The 14,495-nt window shown below is 50.3% G+C and overlaps 1 protein-coding gene across 1 annotated transcript; it reads right to left on the bottom strand.

The window, feature by feature from the left end:
• Positions 1-10: 10 nt before the first annotated feature.
• Positions 11-8,041, bottom strand: NRIP2 (nuclear receptor interacting protein 2). The gene is made up of 6 exons (XM_046011248.1): positions 7,501-8,041; positions 3,660-3,812; positions 2,505-2,587; positions 2,072-2,193; positions 1,801-1,853; positions 11-1,489 (listed from the first exon to the last, which is right to left on the bottom strand). The coding sequence occupies exons 1-6, from the start codon at positions 7,759-7,761 to the stop codon at positions 1,397-1,399; spliced, it is 765 nt and encodes a 254-aa protein (XP_045867204.1). The 5' UTR covers positions 7,762-8,041; the 3' UTR covers positions 11-1,396.
• Between the last annotated feature and the right edge of the window lie 6,454 nt (positions 8,042-14,495).

The following is a 14,495-nucleotide window of genomic DNA, read 5'->3' as shown; positions in this document are numbered from 1 at the left end:
GAGACCGGCATAGAGAAACAGGTGTTTATTCAAATGGACAAGCAGCTGAGCTGAAGGCCAGCCCCTGGGTCTGGGGTCTGCAATTACAGAAGCAACAAGAGGCAGAAGGGAAAAGGTAGTGCCAGGAAAGCAGAGGTGACGGGGTGAGGCAGGAGGCACGAGGGGATCCTTATCACACATGCGCCCCCTCTGCTGCTTCTGAGGGCAGGGGACACAGCAGGGAGAGGCAAGACTGCAGGTCAGAAGGCAGCTGGGTGGTAGCCTGCTTCTCTGATCTACCCCGGGCTCCAGATTGTTTTTCCACTCCAAGGACCCTGGTTTCCCAGCTGAGGTTAGTTAGACCACTCTCTTCCTCTACCCCTAATCCCTGACCCGAGAGACTGACACAAGCCCGAAAGGCACTCAGGGGTCTGGCTTCTTAAGGTCTGGGGTCCTCTCTTCACACTGAAAACGAAAAGCCTCCTTGTCTTTTCACTTTGGGTCACAGCCTGGTGGGGGATAGAAAGCCACTGATTCCAAAATCAGACAAGCTCAAGCCCAGAAGGCAGAGATGAGGGAAAGGGAGATCTAATGTGAACAGTTCTAGAAACAAGAAGGAATCCTGGTTAGGTGAAGGCTGAGGACTGAGCACCTGCCCTTCTTTCCACCTTGTGGGACAGTTCCTGACAGTGCCCCTCCACCCCACCCCCAGAGTTCAGGGTCCTGATGTGTAAAAAAGCGAGTGGAGGAGAGCTGCGGGGGGAAGTAGTGGAGGTCCATCCAAGGCCTGGCACGGGGCGATTACTGACTTCAGATGCTGGCAACCCCAGAAGAGGTAACTAAGGAAGCCCCCAGCCTGGCGGTCCTCACCTTCCGTTGTACTGGAGTACTCGCTTGCCTGTGCTTCCCCCACTAAACTGAGCAGTCGTGTGCGGAATCAGAAAGGTGGGCGTCAGCAGGGACAGGGCCCCGGGTGAGGTGCGGCAGGGAGAGGTAACGAGCCCCAGAAGCCGAGGGGGGCAGGATGCAGGAGTGAAGGCCACCAAGGGGTGGGTAGGGTGGACGGCGGGGGACAGGGGAAAGGTGGTACAGGCTGTGGCCTTTGACTCAGGCCAGTTCCCACCACGCCACGCTTAATGTCCTTTTCCGCAGTCCTGACTTGGAGAACGGGAAGAGAGAAGCCAGGCCCCTGAGGTCACTGGCCCTCTCTCTGGAAGACTCCTGGAGGATTGGGCAGTGGCTGAGAAGCGGAGAGGAATGTGGCCGACGGAGGGAAATGGGGCGGCAGGGGCAGGGTGGCGACAGGAGGGACAGACTCGGTCGTCCCCAGCTACCTGGCTGTAGTGATGCTGCATTCCCCCATCCAGCTCTTCCCCAAGGCAAGGTCCTTCCCCTTGGGGACAGACTGGTTCAGCAGTCACTGGCCAGGCTCTTGGTATAGAGGGAGGAAGGGCAGCTCTGGGAAGGGGGCTCTCAGGCGTAGTACTCCACGATCCAGGTCGATGCAGCACTGTGGGGACAGGGAGGGGACACAAGCGTCTCTAAGCAGGGAGCCCTTCTAGGGGGCCCTCCCACTTCCCACAGCCTCCCCCTACTCCTTGTCCCCACCCCCCACCCACCCCCTGGTTTCCATTCGCCTGGAGCCCTGGGCTTGAGGTGGGGGTTGGGTAGGCAGTGGGATCTGGCTCTTATTTTTTGCTTGCAGGTCTGTCTGATCAGAAGCTGACCCATGCTTCCACACCTGTGCCTTTTAACCTCCTTTTCCCAGCTCTCTCTGGGTCAGGCCCCCAGGTGCGGGTCAAGTGCTGACATCCTCCTTACCTTGAGAGAAAGTAGAGTCTGTAGTCCAAGACAGAACTCGGGACTCTCCACGTCTGCGGGAATCGTTTGAAAACAGAAGGGGCTGGAGGGGCCCCCAGCGGTCCCGGTGCCCTCCTGTCAATGCTCGCTGTGTGTGTGCCCTCCCTCTCCCGCAGGTCTGAGGATCCAGGCCCAGGGACTGGGGACACCCCGTAGGGTGCCAGCCTTTGCCCCAGCCAGGAGAGGAAGGTGGGAGAGGATGAAGAGGGCTGGAAATGAAGGGAGGACTCACCCACCACCTGGGCCGAGCAGGCCACTGTCTCCTGGCCCAGCTGTAGCTCTAGCTGCTCCACCTGGGTGGGGGGCCCAGGTGCCAGGCCCCCACCCGGGGCTTTGAGGACCTTCTTCCCTAGCCTGTGGTTGGGAAGCAAGGGTTATGGCCCCCAAAGCCCCCAGCCCCTTAGTCAGCTGATAACCCTCCCCACCACACTTGGGTTCTCATCCAATACCTTGGCCCCATGTGGGGTCGAAATCCTTGTCTTTGCTATCAGAGCCCCCCCCCTTTAAACTACAGCTTTCTTGATATATACTAGATATATCCCAAAAGTCACCCTTTTATAAATGCAGTGGTTTTTAGTGTATCATAGTCATGCAACTAGTACATCTCATTTCAGAATATTTTCTGAATTTTTTCCTCCATCCATTCTTTCGGGCTGTGCTCTTACCCCAGGCGGCTGAGGCATCCAGCAGAGATCTGGTTGTGGTGGGTGCCTGTGTCCACGGCCACCCGAAGCTCCTGGTCTCGGCACTGAGAAAGAGGGTCATGGGGGACTCCATGAGCCCCCCGGGAAAATGGATCGGGCTTGGATCCTTCACCTTTCCCAGCCTTGGATGATTCCCTCTCCGAAACGAGTGAAAGGAAAGAACCGAATCTTTCCAAGTGATTTTTATGGCACTCGTCCAGTTGAGGCCACACCGGCTCTTAGAGGAAGGAATCAAAAAAGGAAGTAGAGCTGCCCGTAGTGAGTCCATACCCTTGGGAATGACTTGGCCAGAAGTGGAGATCTGTTCCTGGGGAGGAATTCCTGGGAAGCTGAGGGCCTGGCTTAGAGAGGTCTGGGTGAGGCGTAGAGGAGGGTGTGAGACCAGGCCGCCCTGCGGGGAACTTCAGATGTGGGTAAGCGCCAAGCTCACCACAGAAACAAAGACTGGTTCACTTTCTTCTGGATATACACAGACATATTGGGTGACGATTGGATACCCCAAATGCACGCAATTCTCTTATCCCAGACATCTGCTGTGTGTGAGATTTGTGGCTGGGGAGGCACGGGGGTAAATGCTGAGCTTGCGCGTAAGAACTGTCAGTAACTAGTGCACGCTAGCAAGTGTTAAGGTCTACGAAAGGACTGGGCGTGAAGTGCCCTAGACAAGAGGGAGGAGAGGCTGTTTCCTCCTGGGGAAGTCAGAGAGGGCTTCAAGGAGGAGGTACCATATGAGGCTGTTGGAACACACGAGCTTTTTCTGAGTGTGTGTGTTGGGGGTGGGGTTGCAGGCTGCCTACGTGCACGGTGGTCCATGGACGTACAAGACATTGAAGAGCATTTACACATTCACATTCAAAGATTATATTTGATAAAGGGAAGGAGGAATGACCATAACAGGTGGAACAGCACGGAGAGAAGATGGGTTGAGGCAGAGAGTAAAGAATGTACAGGATTCCATTTTTTTGGTCCAGGCCGCGGGGAGAGGTGCCTTTTCTCCCTCCCTCCTTCCCCCAGCGCCCAGGGGAGAAAGGGGGCTGGCAGAAGTGAGCCAGTCACAGGCAGGACTGTTCATGAAAGCCCTTGCTGTGGTGGGGGCGGGGAGGGGGTGCTTCTCACCTTGCAGTTGACCAGAAGAGTTGGAGTCTCTGTCTTGCTGGTCTTCCTCCTGCTCTCCTGGCCATGAATCTGGGCCTGCACCAGGGGAGACTCCCCCTGAAGCCGACTCTGGTTTCCTTCCACCAGGCGTCTCTGGATCACGCTGTGCGGCTGCTGGCTCCGTCCCAAAATAAAGAAGGCAGACGGGTCTAAACCCGGGTGTCCAGGCCACTCAGTTCTCCCACCTGGGAGTCATCCCACAATGTCCCCCCTCCCAACCCCACCCCAGTCCTGCATCTCACTGAAGTAAGAAACCAGCAGGAGCATACCCAAGGATCCCAGCAGTCAAGAGCATTATAGCAGACTCAACCCCAAGATCACATCATGCCAGTTTCGGGGGACCCCAGGGGATGGCTCAGCAATGAAGAAATGGGAACAGGAGAACAGTCCATTCTAGATTAGACTGACCTATAGGTGACGGGACATCTCAGGAACTAGTATGATTGGGGAGCTTTTATCACTGGTGTAGAACACATTATTTTTTACTTTGTTTGTTACCCCTTTGACCTCACCCTTCCATGTACTGCAGATCCCAGGGTTGATGATGTGATGAAAAAAAAAAAAATCAGTAACAACAACAGAAAACAAAAGAAATCACATCCTCAAAACTAGGATGCTTGAACTCTCCCCCACCTGAAACCACCTTCACTCTGGTCACTTTACTTCCTAAGTTCCGCCAGCTTTGTCTTCTGTATTTATCCAGTCCTCCCCTGCTTTGTCTTACTGGTTTTGTTCAAGCCTCACCCCAGCTGTCTGGGTCACCAGACCCCCTTCCCTAGAGTCCCAAGAACCTGCTTCCAGTACTGTTTCCTCCCATATAACCTGCTCAAGGCCAGTGATGAATCTAAAACCCTCACAATTCAGAGTGTGGTTCTCAGATCGGTAGCCTTAATGTCACTTGGAAGCGAGACCTACTGAATCAGAAGCTTCCTTTTAACAAGATAGCCTGATGATTTGTGCGCATAAGTTGAAGTCTGAGGAGCTCCAAAGTGAAACAAAACTAACTCTGTTACTCCTGTTTAAAATCGATCAAAGCACAGCCGCGTCTTGTCGCTTACATGATAAAGCCCAACTTTCTTTTTTTCTTTTTTAAAGATTTTATTTATTTGACAGAGATCACAAGTAGGCAGAGAGGCAGGCAAAGAGAGAGGGGAAAGCAGGCTCCCCGCTGAGCAGAGAGCCCAATGTGGGGCTCGATCCCAGGACCCTGAGTTCATGACCACTGAGCCACCCAGGCGCCCCAAGCCCAAACTTTCTAAGGTGATGCACAGCCCAGGGGACCTGGCTACCACTTGGTCTTTAGCCTCATCCCCCACCCGGCACATCTGCCCCCATGCCACTGTTTGTACTGCTCATAGCAGGCTGCTGTTTGCCTCCGCACGTTGGCTCCTGCTCAGCACCCCCACACCCTGAGACTCCTCTTTGTCCTCTTTTTCTAAGCCAGCCTGGTTAATGGTTCTACATACTTTGTTCAGAACTATTCTTTGTTTGGGAGAGAGGTTTTTGTCTAAGTCTGAAACTCCATACATATCCTGTAATTAATATGCAGTTTGCCTCCTCCAGGAAGCCCTCTCTGACTTCATTGTACTCTTTTTTTTTTTTTCTAAAGATTTTATTTATTTGACAGAGAGTACAAGTAGGCAGAGAAGCAGGCAGAGAGAGGAGGAAGCAGGCTCCCTGCCGAGCAGAGAGCCCGATGCGGGGCTCGATCCCGGGACCCTGGGATCATGACCTGAGCCGAAGGCAGAAGCTTTAACCCACTGAGCCACCCAGGCGCCCCTTCTTTGTACTCTTTATTCTGCACACCGGGCTTGGCCCAGGACCCCTTCTCTTAGCTCCCTTTGTCATGCTTCTCACAGATGGGATTTGTGGATTTTAATTCCCCCATTAGCCTGGAGAGCCTGTGAGGTCAGGTCTTTATATCCCAAGGCTTAGCTTTGCATATAGTAGGCGCTCAGTAAATGTTTGTTGAAGAATGACTGTTTCTGTCTAGGCTGCACACGTGCTTCTCCACCTGCCCTCACTTCTTGGGAACCTGGGATTGTTTTTCTACCCTTGGTTTAATGAGGCCCTTGAGGCCAGCTGCTCCTGCCAACAAGGCTGTCAGCAGGAGACCCAGCTCTGGGAAAAGGGCAGTGAACCCTGGGACTGGCCAGAAAGAGCAGCCCTGCCGTTCCCAGCTCTCCTCCCGCCTTTCCCACTATGAGTACAGGCTTCAGGCTCTCCAGTGCTGTGCAGTTCGCTCCAGAGTTATCCTAGGGAGGGAGACAGTGGGGTCCTTCCAGGCTGCCATGTCTTCACTCCCAAAGCCACACAACGTAACTGCTTGAGATCAATCCAGGAGATCCTGAGGCTGATCTCAGGACCCAGTCATTCTGGGATGGTAGTGTTAATAGAGCCTCTTCTGCAGGGCCAGAAATTTGTAGGATGGTCTTCAAACCATAGAGCGTTTGAGGTCCTAGCCACCGGTTGTCGAAGGACCAGCTCCCCCACTGCCCTGTTTCTCCCTATTTCTCAGCTGTGCTCACCAGGCCCGCAAGGAGGGAGCATCTCTGAAGTTCCCTGAACTGAGATTTTGGTCTGGTCACCTTTCCTCTCTGGGAGCTGCTGGGAATCAGCTGGGAATCGACTGGCCTCTCTGCTGGGTTCCTGGAGGGGGAACATTCGTCTGGTAGGGCTAGGTGAGGAATGGGAGCGAGGGGCTGCGTTAGCCTCCTGGCTAACGCTGGTCTGAGACCCCTGGGGTTGACTTTGTGCCTCTCAGGTTGTAGGACTGGCCTCCTTTCAAATCCTCTGACGAGGAATTGGGTGAGGGCACAAGGGCTTGGAAGCCTTCCTTTCTTTGAGCTTATTTTCTCTCTCGAGCTAAATGGAGTAGGAGCTGGAGGAACAATACAAATTAGACCTTTGATAGCGATTTCTATTCTCCAGGCACTCTTCGAAGCCCGTCGTATGCGACTCCCACAGCAACCCGATGAGGGAGATACTAGTAATTTGGTTCTCGTTTAGCAGATGAAGAAGCAAGCTCAGAGCCATAAAGCAACCTATCCAAAGTAGGAAATGGCAGAACCAGAATCCGAACCCGAGCAGCCTGCCTGGCTCCAAAGCCCACGGTCTTCACCACTCTCCCAGAGGGACATGAGTATAGGCAGTTGTCCCCTGACCCACACACCCACTCCCCACGTATCCTCCCCTCTGAAGGGCATAGCTGGTGCATGGAGATGGAAGGGAAAGATCCTGGAAGGGCCTGTTTCCCTACAAGGGAGTAAGGGGGTACTCACGAGGCCAGTGGCCGAGCCAAGAACCATACAAAACCCTGGGGCTCAGGAAAGGACAGAGGCCCTTACTGCTTCCATTGTGCAGGGAAAAGCCCAGTGAATGGCCAGAGCTGGTAGGAGGGAATCCGTTGTTTCGAGATAGGACGAAACCACAACCCTGAACCAGCCAGGCCTCCAGGCCCTTCCAGCAGCAAATGAGTGCTCCAGAAGGCTCCTGTGTCCTTGCAAGCCTCTTCTCCTAAAGAGCACAGCTCCTCATCACCCCAGGATAAACCTTGGACTATTTGGGAGAAGCTGAGCAATGCCAACAGGGTCTCCCGGAGCCCCCTGGCCGTGGGAACATCCCCAGTGAAGAGTCTGAGAACAGTCAGAATGGAGCCCCTCTAGCTGGGACTAGCTCTGCCCCATTCTCAGCAAGGGAGAGGGGATCTGAAGGCTTGGGGACTGTCCTTTCCAGCCCTCCACCCCCCTCCCCAGGACAGAGGGAGATGGAGAGGAAGGGTGCGGGGAGAGGGCTGCCTCACCAAGTCCTTGGAAGTGCCGAGCCTCTTGAGGCTGTCCAGGGGGAGCAGGTCGGCAGAGTCCTTGTGCAGGAACTGGGTGGCCTGTCTGAGCCGGCGCTGCTGGCTCAGGGGGGCTCGGTCCCCCAGCGCTGCCTCCTGTCCTCTCCTCCTGGAGTCTCCCTCCTCTCTCCTGGCCTCCTGCCTGGTGGTGCTTATGGCCCCTGCGGGGCTCGGCGAGCTTGATGAGCAGGGTGGGGGCTGCTGAACCGTCCTTCCCTCCATCCCTCTGCCTCCTGTGGCCCAGCCGCGCTTCCCGGCTGCCCCCGCTCCCAGGGCAGCAGCTCTCCTGAGAGGAGGGTCTCCCCGGGGGCAGAGGAAATCAATAAATAATGTGTAGGAGCGGCGGCGCCAGACACCAATTTCCAGAGATTGCAGTAGAGGGAGTGAGGCTCCGGCTGGAAAAACCCAGCGCTCCCAGAGATGGGGTGGGGGGGGGTGGTTGGCAGGGCCTGCAGGTGGCAGGCTCCACAGCACGGCCAACTCTGGGGTCCTGATGGGAGTGTGTTTGTGTGTGTGTGTGTGTGTGTGTGTGTGTGTGTGTGTCTGTGTGCGCGCGCACGCTCCTGCAAGCGCGAGGGGGTGTAAGAGTGTTGTAAACTGTCAGGGTGTCCGTGCCAGCTTGTCTGAAAATCAATGCATGTGGGTGTGTGGGGGGGGGGGGGGTCAGCCTGCATGTTGGTGCGTGCGTGGGATGCAGGCACGTGTGCCCATGTGCATGTGCCCTCCCCTCTCCTGGGGCTGCCCCACTGCTCTCTCCCCTGGGCTTCTTTGCCGTTTGGGGGGTGGGGCGTGGGCCAATAACTAGGTTCAGAACAGAGGGGCAGCCTCAGAATGTCCTTCCCTCCTCTCCTCCCTGTCAACAGGAGAGGCTTCCCCTTTCTGGGTGTCAACTTCTCAGTGTGGCAGGGGTCCGCATACTAGGGGTCTGGGTACTCTGGGGTCCGGGTTCTGGGGGGCAGGGGCAGCAAGAGCTGCTCTGAATCTCCCCACAAGCGGGGCCCCAGCTTCTCCCTCCTCTTTAGGCAAGGCTGATTGAGTCCTGGTTCTTTAAGAAGCGTTGTAATTCAAACACTCAGAAAGTTGTCAAGGATAACCGATACCTTTTACTGGCCACCTCGGTGAAAAAAATAACCGAACTATTACAACTCTAGTTGAAGCACCCCCGGCACCTGTCCTCCCCAGATGAACTCTCTTCCTCAGTCTGGTGTTTCACCATTCCCATCCCTGTCCTTTTTCTCTTTATGCACATGCATATATATGTATCCTAACGAACACATCATTGAGCTTTGCCTGATCCATTACATATATCCTTCTGCAATTTCTTTTGGGTTTTTTGCTCAATATCTATTCAGATTTATATTTACCTATTTAAATATTTATTTAAATTTATTAGAGGGATTCACCCATGAGATATGTATCGCCCTATTAATTCTCTTTAACTGCTGTATGTTATTCCTCTGTGAATACATCACGTTTAGGAAATTTAAGTTATTTTTCGTTAGATTTTGTTTTTGTTTTAAGTTGGCTCCATGCCCAGCGTGGGGCTTGAACTCATGACCCTGAGATCAAGAGTCACGTGCTCTACTGACTGAGCCAGCCAGGCGCCCTTTGGGTCATTTTTCACTTACAAACAATGGTACTCTGAATACATTTTTTTCTTTATCGCATTTATTCACGTTCATAATACTATGAACATTTTTACACATTCCTCCTGGGCACAGGTGTAAACATTTCTCTAGAGTACATACCTGGGTGCGGAATGGCTGGAGCATCAGATACACAGCTTCTCCCCCATTAGCACAATGCCAACTTGCCCTCCAGAGTATTTATATCAACGTGCACTCCAGTTATTAGTGTTCAGGGGTTCCTCACCCTCCACTTCCTCCCCAGCCCTTGGAATCAAACCTTTTTCAGTCCTGGCTCATCTGTCATCAGATTTTTCTCTCCAGCCTTTTATCTTCACCATCACCAAAATGCATTGGGTCAAATACCTGCTCACATGTGTTGGACACGTACAGGATGGAAGCCCCAATTGAGCCCTGCTCCCTAGGCGCTCAGTCTAATCCAGATATCACCAAGACGTACACACACATTCAGACAGATGAGATTTCCAACGGCCTCCTGCAGACCTAGCCTGTGTGAGGCATTTTCCCAGTCATGACAATTATATGAGGAAGAATTACATTGGGATCCCTATTTCTAGACAAGAGAAGTAGCTAAGTGTTATGGGTCAAAATGTGACCCCCACAATTTGCACATGAAAGTCCCAACTCACAGCACTTCAGAATGTACCCTTATTAGGAGATAGGGTCTTTAAAGAGAGAATCAAGTTAACATGAGATCACTAGGGTGGGTCCTAATCCAACATGACTGTGTCCTTGCTGAGAGGGAAATTTGGGCACAGAGGTGCACACAGGAAGAACACCACATAATCGTGAAGGCTGAGAATGCGTGCTGTATAAGCCAAAGGATGCCAAAGGTTGCCAGTATCCACCAGAAGCTGGGAGGAGGGCCTGGCCAGATCCTTTTTCAGCATCTTCAGAAAGAACCAACCTTGCTGACACCTTGATCTTGGACTTCCAGCCTCCAGAACTGTAAGACAATACATTCTTGTGGTTTAAGCCATCTGGTTAGTGGTACTATTATGGCAGTCCCAGGAAGCTAATAAACCGAGACTTAGAAATCTCACCAAACGATCAGTTACCGTATGGCAGAGTCAGGAATCAGACCCTTGTGTTCTGTCTCCCAAGTCTTGCTCAAGGTCCATCATGCAACTGTATACACTGATAGATCAGGGAGTGGCCTCCATGCGACAGAGCGGGATGGGCCCAATACTGAAAGGTGTCTCCTTTCAGTATCAACTTTGTTTTTGAGAGTTCATTCCTTAGGTTTGAAAATACTTCAACAGCTTCAAGAGGCTGTGATTAATTCATTTTTTAGAAGAATAATGCTATTAAGGAACAAGAATGAGATTATTCCAGAGCACTTAGCAAAGTTGCCTCGGGCCAGGCACAACGTGGATGGGATGCCTCCAAACTCTTAGGTCCACTTCCATCTGCAGACGGAACCCCAGGGAAGCATGAACGTAACTTTGGTGTAGAACAGAGACTTGGAAGTTTGCAGTTTGGATGGGATGAGGTTGGGGACTGCATCATCTCATCTCCAGCTGCTCTGACAAGGCCTTTGTTGCCTGGCACTGGGAAGCACTGGTGCTCAGGGAATGCCAGTCTCCGGAATGGAGCTGCAAAATAGTCAAGTTGGTCTCTGGGTTCTGTGACCCAAGCTAATGCTCTCTATTCACTATCTATCTCACCATCTTGGAGTGGGACTAAGGAAACGGTCTTTTGCCTTTTTGGGATCCTTGGTTTCTTCCCTTGCAAGTTTGTTTTTTCCTCAAATTGTAGGGAGAATGGGAATGTTCTGGCAATGCAAAACTCTGAGTTTTCTTTCTCGGGAGTTAAAGAACTCCCCTTGATAAGATGATGAACCCAATGCAGTCTACTCATTCAGTGCAATCCGTGTCAAAACACCGGTAGTGTTTTTCACAGAACTAGAACAAACAATCCTAAAATTGGTGTGGAACCACAGAAGAAGCTGAGTAACCAAAGCAAGCTTAAAAAGAAATGCAAACCTGAAGGAATCACAATTCTAGATTTCAAGTTATGTACAAGGCTGTAGTAACCAAAACAGTATGGTGCTGGTACAAAAACAGGTACATAAATCAATGGAACAGAAGAGAGAGCCCAGGAATAAACCCATGCTTAAATAGTCAGCTAATCTATGACAAAGGAAACAAGAACAATGGGGAAAAGACAATCTCTTGAACAAGTGGTGTTGGGGAACTGGACAGCAATATGCAAAAGAATGAAACTGGAGCACTTTCTTTTATCAGACACAAACATAAACTCAAAATGGATTAAAGGCATAAACGTAAGACCTGAAACCATAAAAATCCTAGAAGAAAATATAGGCAGTTGGGGTGCCTGGGTGGCTCAGAAGGTTGAAGCCTCTGCCTTCGGCTCAGGTCATGGTCTCAGGGTCCTGGGATTGAGCTCCGCATCAGGCTCTCTGCTCAGCGGGGAACCTGCTTCCTCTTCTCTTTCTGCCTGCCTCTCTGCCTACTTGTAATCTCTATCAAATAAATAAATAAAATCTTAAAAAAATATATATATAGGCAGTAAACTCATGGACACTGACCTTAGCAACACTTTTGTGGATCTGACTCCAAAGGCAAGGGAAACAAAAGCAAAAATAAACAATCGTGACTACAGCAAAATAAAGAGCTTCCACACAGCAAAGGAAACCATCAGACTCTTTTTTTTTTAAGACTTTATTTATTTATTTGACAGACAGAGATCCCAAGTAGGCAGAGAGGTAGGCAGAGAGAGAGGGAAAAGCAGGCTCCCCGCTGTGCAGAGAGCCCAATGCGGGGCTCGATCCCAGGACTCTGAGATCATGACCTGAGCCAAAGGCAGAGGCTTTAACCCACTGAGCCACCCAGGCACCCCAAAGGAAACCATCAGAAAACAAAAAGGCAATCTACTGAATGGGAGAAGATATTTTCAAGTGATGTATCTGGTAAGGGGCTAATATTCAGAATATATAAAGAACTCATACAACTCAATACCAAAAACCCCCCAAATAATCCGATTTGAGCAGAGAACCTGAATAGGCATTTTTCCAAAGAAGACATACAAGGCATACATGGCCAACAGACACATGAAAAGATGCTCAACATCACTCATCATCAGGGAAACACAAATCAAAATCACAATGAAATACTACCTCAGACCAGTCAGAACAGAGTGCTGGTGAGGTGCTGGCAAGGATGCAGAGAAAGGGGAACCCTCTTGCACTGTTGATGGGAACGCAAGCTGGTGCAGCCACCTGGAAACAGCATGGAGGTTCCTCAGAAAACTAAAGCTAGAGCTATCCGATGATCCAGTAATTCTACTTTTAGGTATTTACCCACAGAAAATGAAAACACTAATTTGAAAAGATATATACGCCCTTATGTATATTTCAGTTCCAGTTACAATAGCCAAATAATGAAAGTGACCCAAGTGTCCATCCATAAATGAATAAAGAAGATGTAGTGTACACACGTGTGTGCACACACACACACAGTGGAATACTACTCAGTCATAAAAAAGGATGAGCTCTTGCCATTTGCATTAACATGGTTGGACCTGGAAGGTATTATGCTAAGTGAAATAATTCAGATGGAGAAAGACAAATGCCATATGATTTCACTTATAAGTGGAATCTAAAAAAATGAATAAACAAAAAGCAAAAACAGATCCATAAGTACAGAGAAAAAACTGATGGTTGCAGGAGGGGAGGTAGAGAGGATTAAGAGGTACAAGATTCTAGCTATAAAATAAGTCATGAAGGTGAAAACTACAGCCTAGGGAATATAATCATTAATATTGTAATAACTTTGTAGGGTGACTGATGGTGACTGCACTTATCGTGACAAGCACTGCCTAATGTCAAGTCACTATATAATACACCAGGAACTCATAACATATGTTAACTATATTTTGACTTAAAAGAAAAAAATCTAGGCTTGTCTAACTCTAAAAAAACCAAAATAAAACAAAAAAGATGGAGAAATGCCAGGGAATGTTCTGAGGCCAGTTTGTATCCTCAGCTGGGTGGTCTGTGTCTTTGCCAATAACTTACCTCACTTCCCTCCCCTGGTCACTTTTTTTAAGCTTATTTATTTTTAGGACTCTCTATACCCAATGTGGGGCCCGAGCCCAGGATCAAGAATCGTGTACTCTTCTGATTAGCCAGACAGACATCCATCCCTTGTCATTTTTTTTAACCTGAATTTTACAGAACTCAACAAACTAATTCATTAACAAGGAGTAACTACATTGAACTCTAATGATGAGATACAGGAAGAAAACTTCCAGGAGCACTACTGAGGAAGATTAAACCAGTTTTCTACTGTCAGGAATAGAACTGAAGATTTTCCCTTCCAAGACACTTGGGAAATATCTCTCATTTTTTTTTCATCTTGTGGTTCACATAGATTTTGAAGTGAATGGATCCAAATTCAGAAATTTCGTGAGAGAAAAATGGAAGCATGAGATTCGGCTGCCTCACTGCATTCGTTCTATTCTGAGTTATAGCAAGTTTTCCTTTCATTCAGTCAAAAAAGGATTTATTGAGCACTTACTACGTGTCAGACACTGGGGTAGGCTCTGGGCGTGCAGTGGTGAACGGGATGAAAGACCTGCTCTCAGTGAAGTTCACATTCTAAGGAGGAAGGCAGACAGTGAACAACTACATTTATAATGTCAGGTAGTGGTAAGTGCTGAAGAAAAATAGAGCAGGATGAGAAGAGAGAGAGCCATGGGAGTCATGCGGTGGGTAGATGATGCCAGTGCTTGTCCCCACACATACCCAGACGGGGTAGAGCTGCACCTCTTCATCCCCTCTGTCTGGCCGGGCTCCTCAGGTGACTCGGACCAGGAAGACCCGCTGGGGTAAAGAGCGTTGTCTCCTGCTATGGAGAGAATGGAGTTACCTCGTCTACTCCAGGATGGAACCATCTTCCTGGCTCTCCTTGGCACAGTGCTCCCCCCACATGGATTAACAAGCCACCAAATGCTGAGTCCAACAGACCTGAGAGGGTCGGGATTCTCTCTACTGGAAGAGTACACAGAACACTTGCTGTGTGAGTTCTAGAACAGCCAGAGAGCTATGGGTCTTTGTATTTCTAGTGACCAGGAAGGCGGAGACGGGCTCTGAACATAAGGTTTTCTTGATCTTCATTCTCACTGACCCTGGATCTTGTAGAGAACTTTTCTGCCTTTAGATGAAACCAGACCACACCTTATACTTGCCATTGGGTATCTGACAGTCATTAGCGAGTCTAGATTTGTGCTGGTCAGGAAAGCAGTCACGAGCTACAGATGGCTATTGTCCACTTGGGATGCAGCTAA

This window comes from Meles meles, chromosome 7 (assembly GCF_922984935.1).
Source record: "Meles meles chromosome 7, mMelMel3.1 paternal haplotype, whole genome shotgun sequence".
Taxonomy (NCBI): Eukaryota; Metazoa; Chordata; class Mammalia; order Carnivora; family Mustelidae; genus Meles; species Meles meles.
Note: the sequence above shows the minus strand (reverse complement) of the source record. Positions and strands in the feature narration are given on the sequence as shown.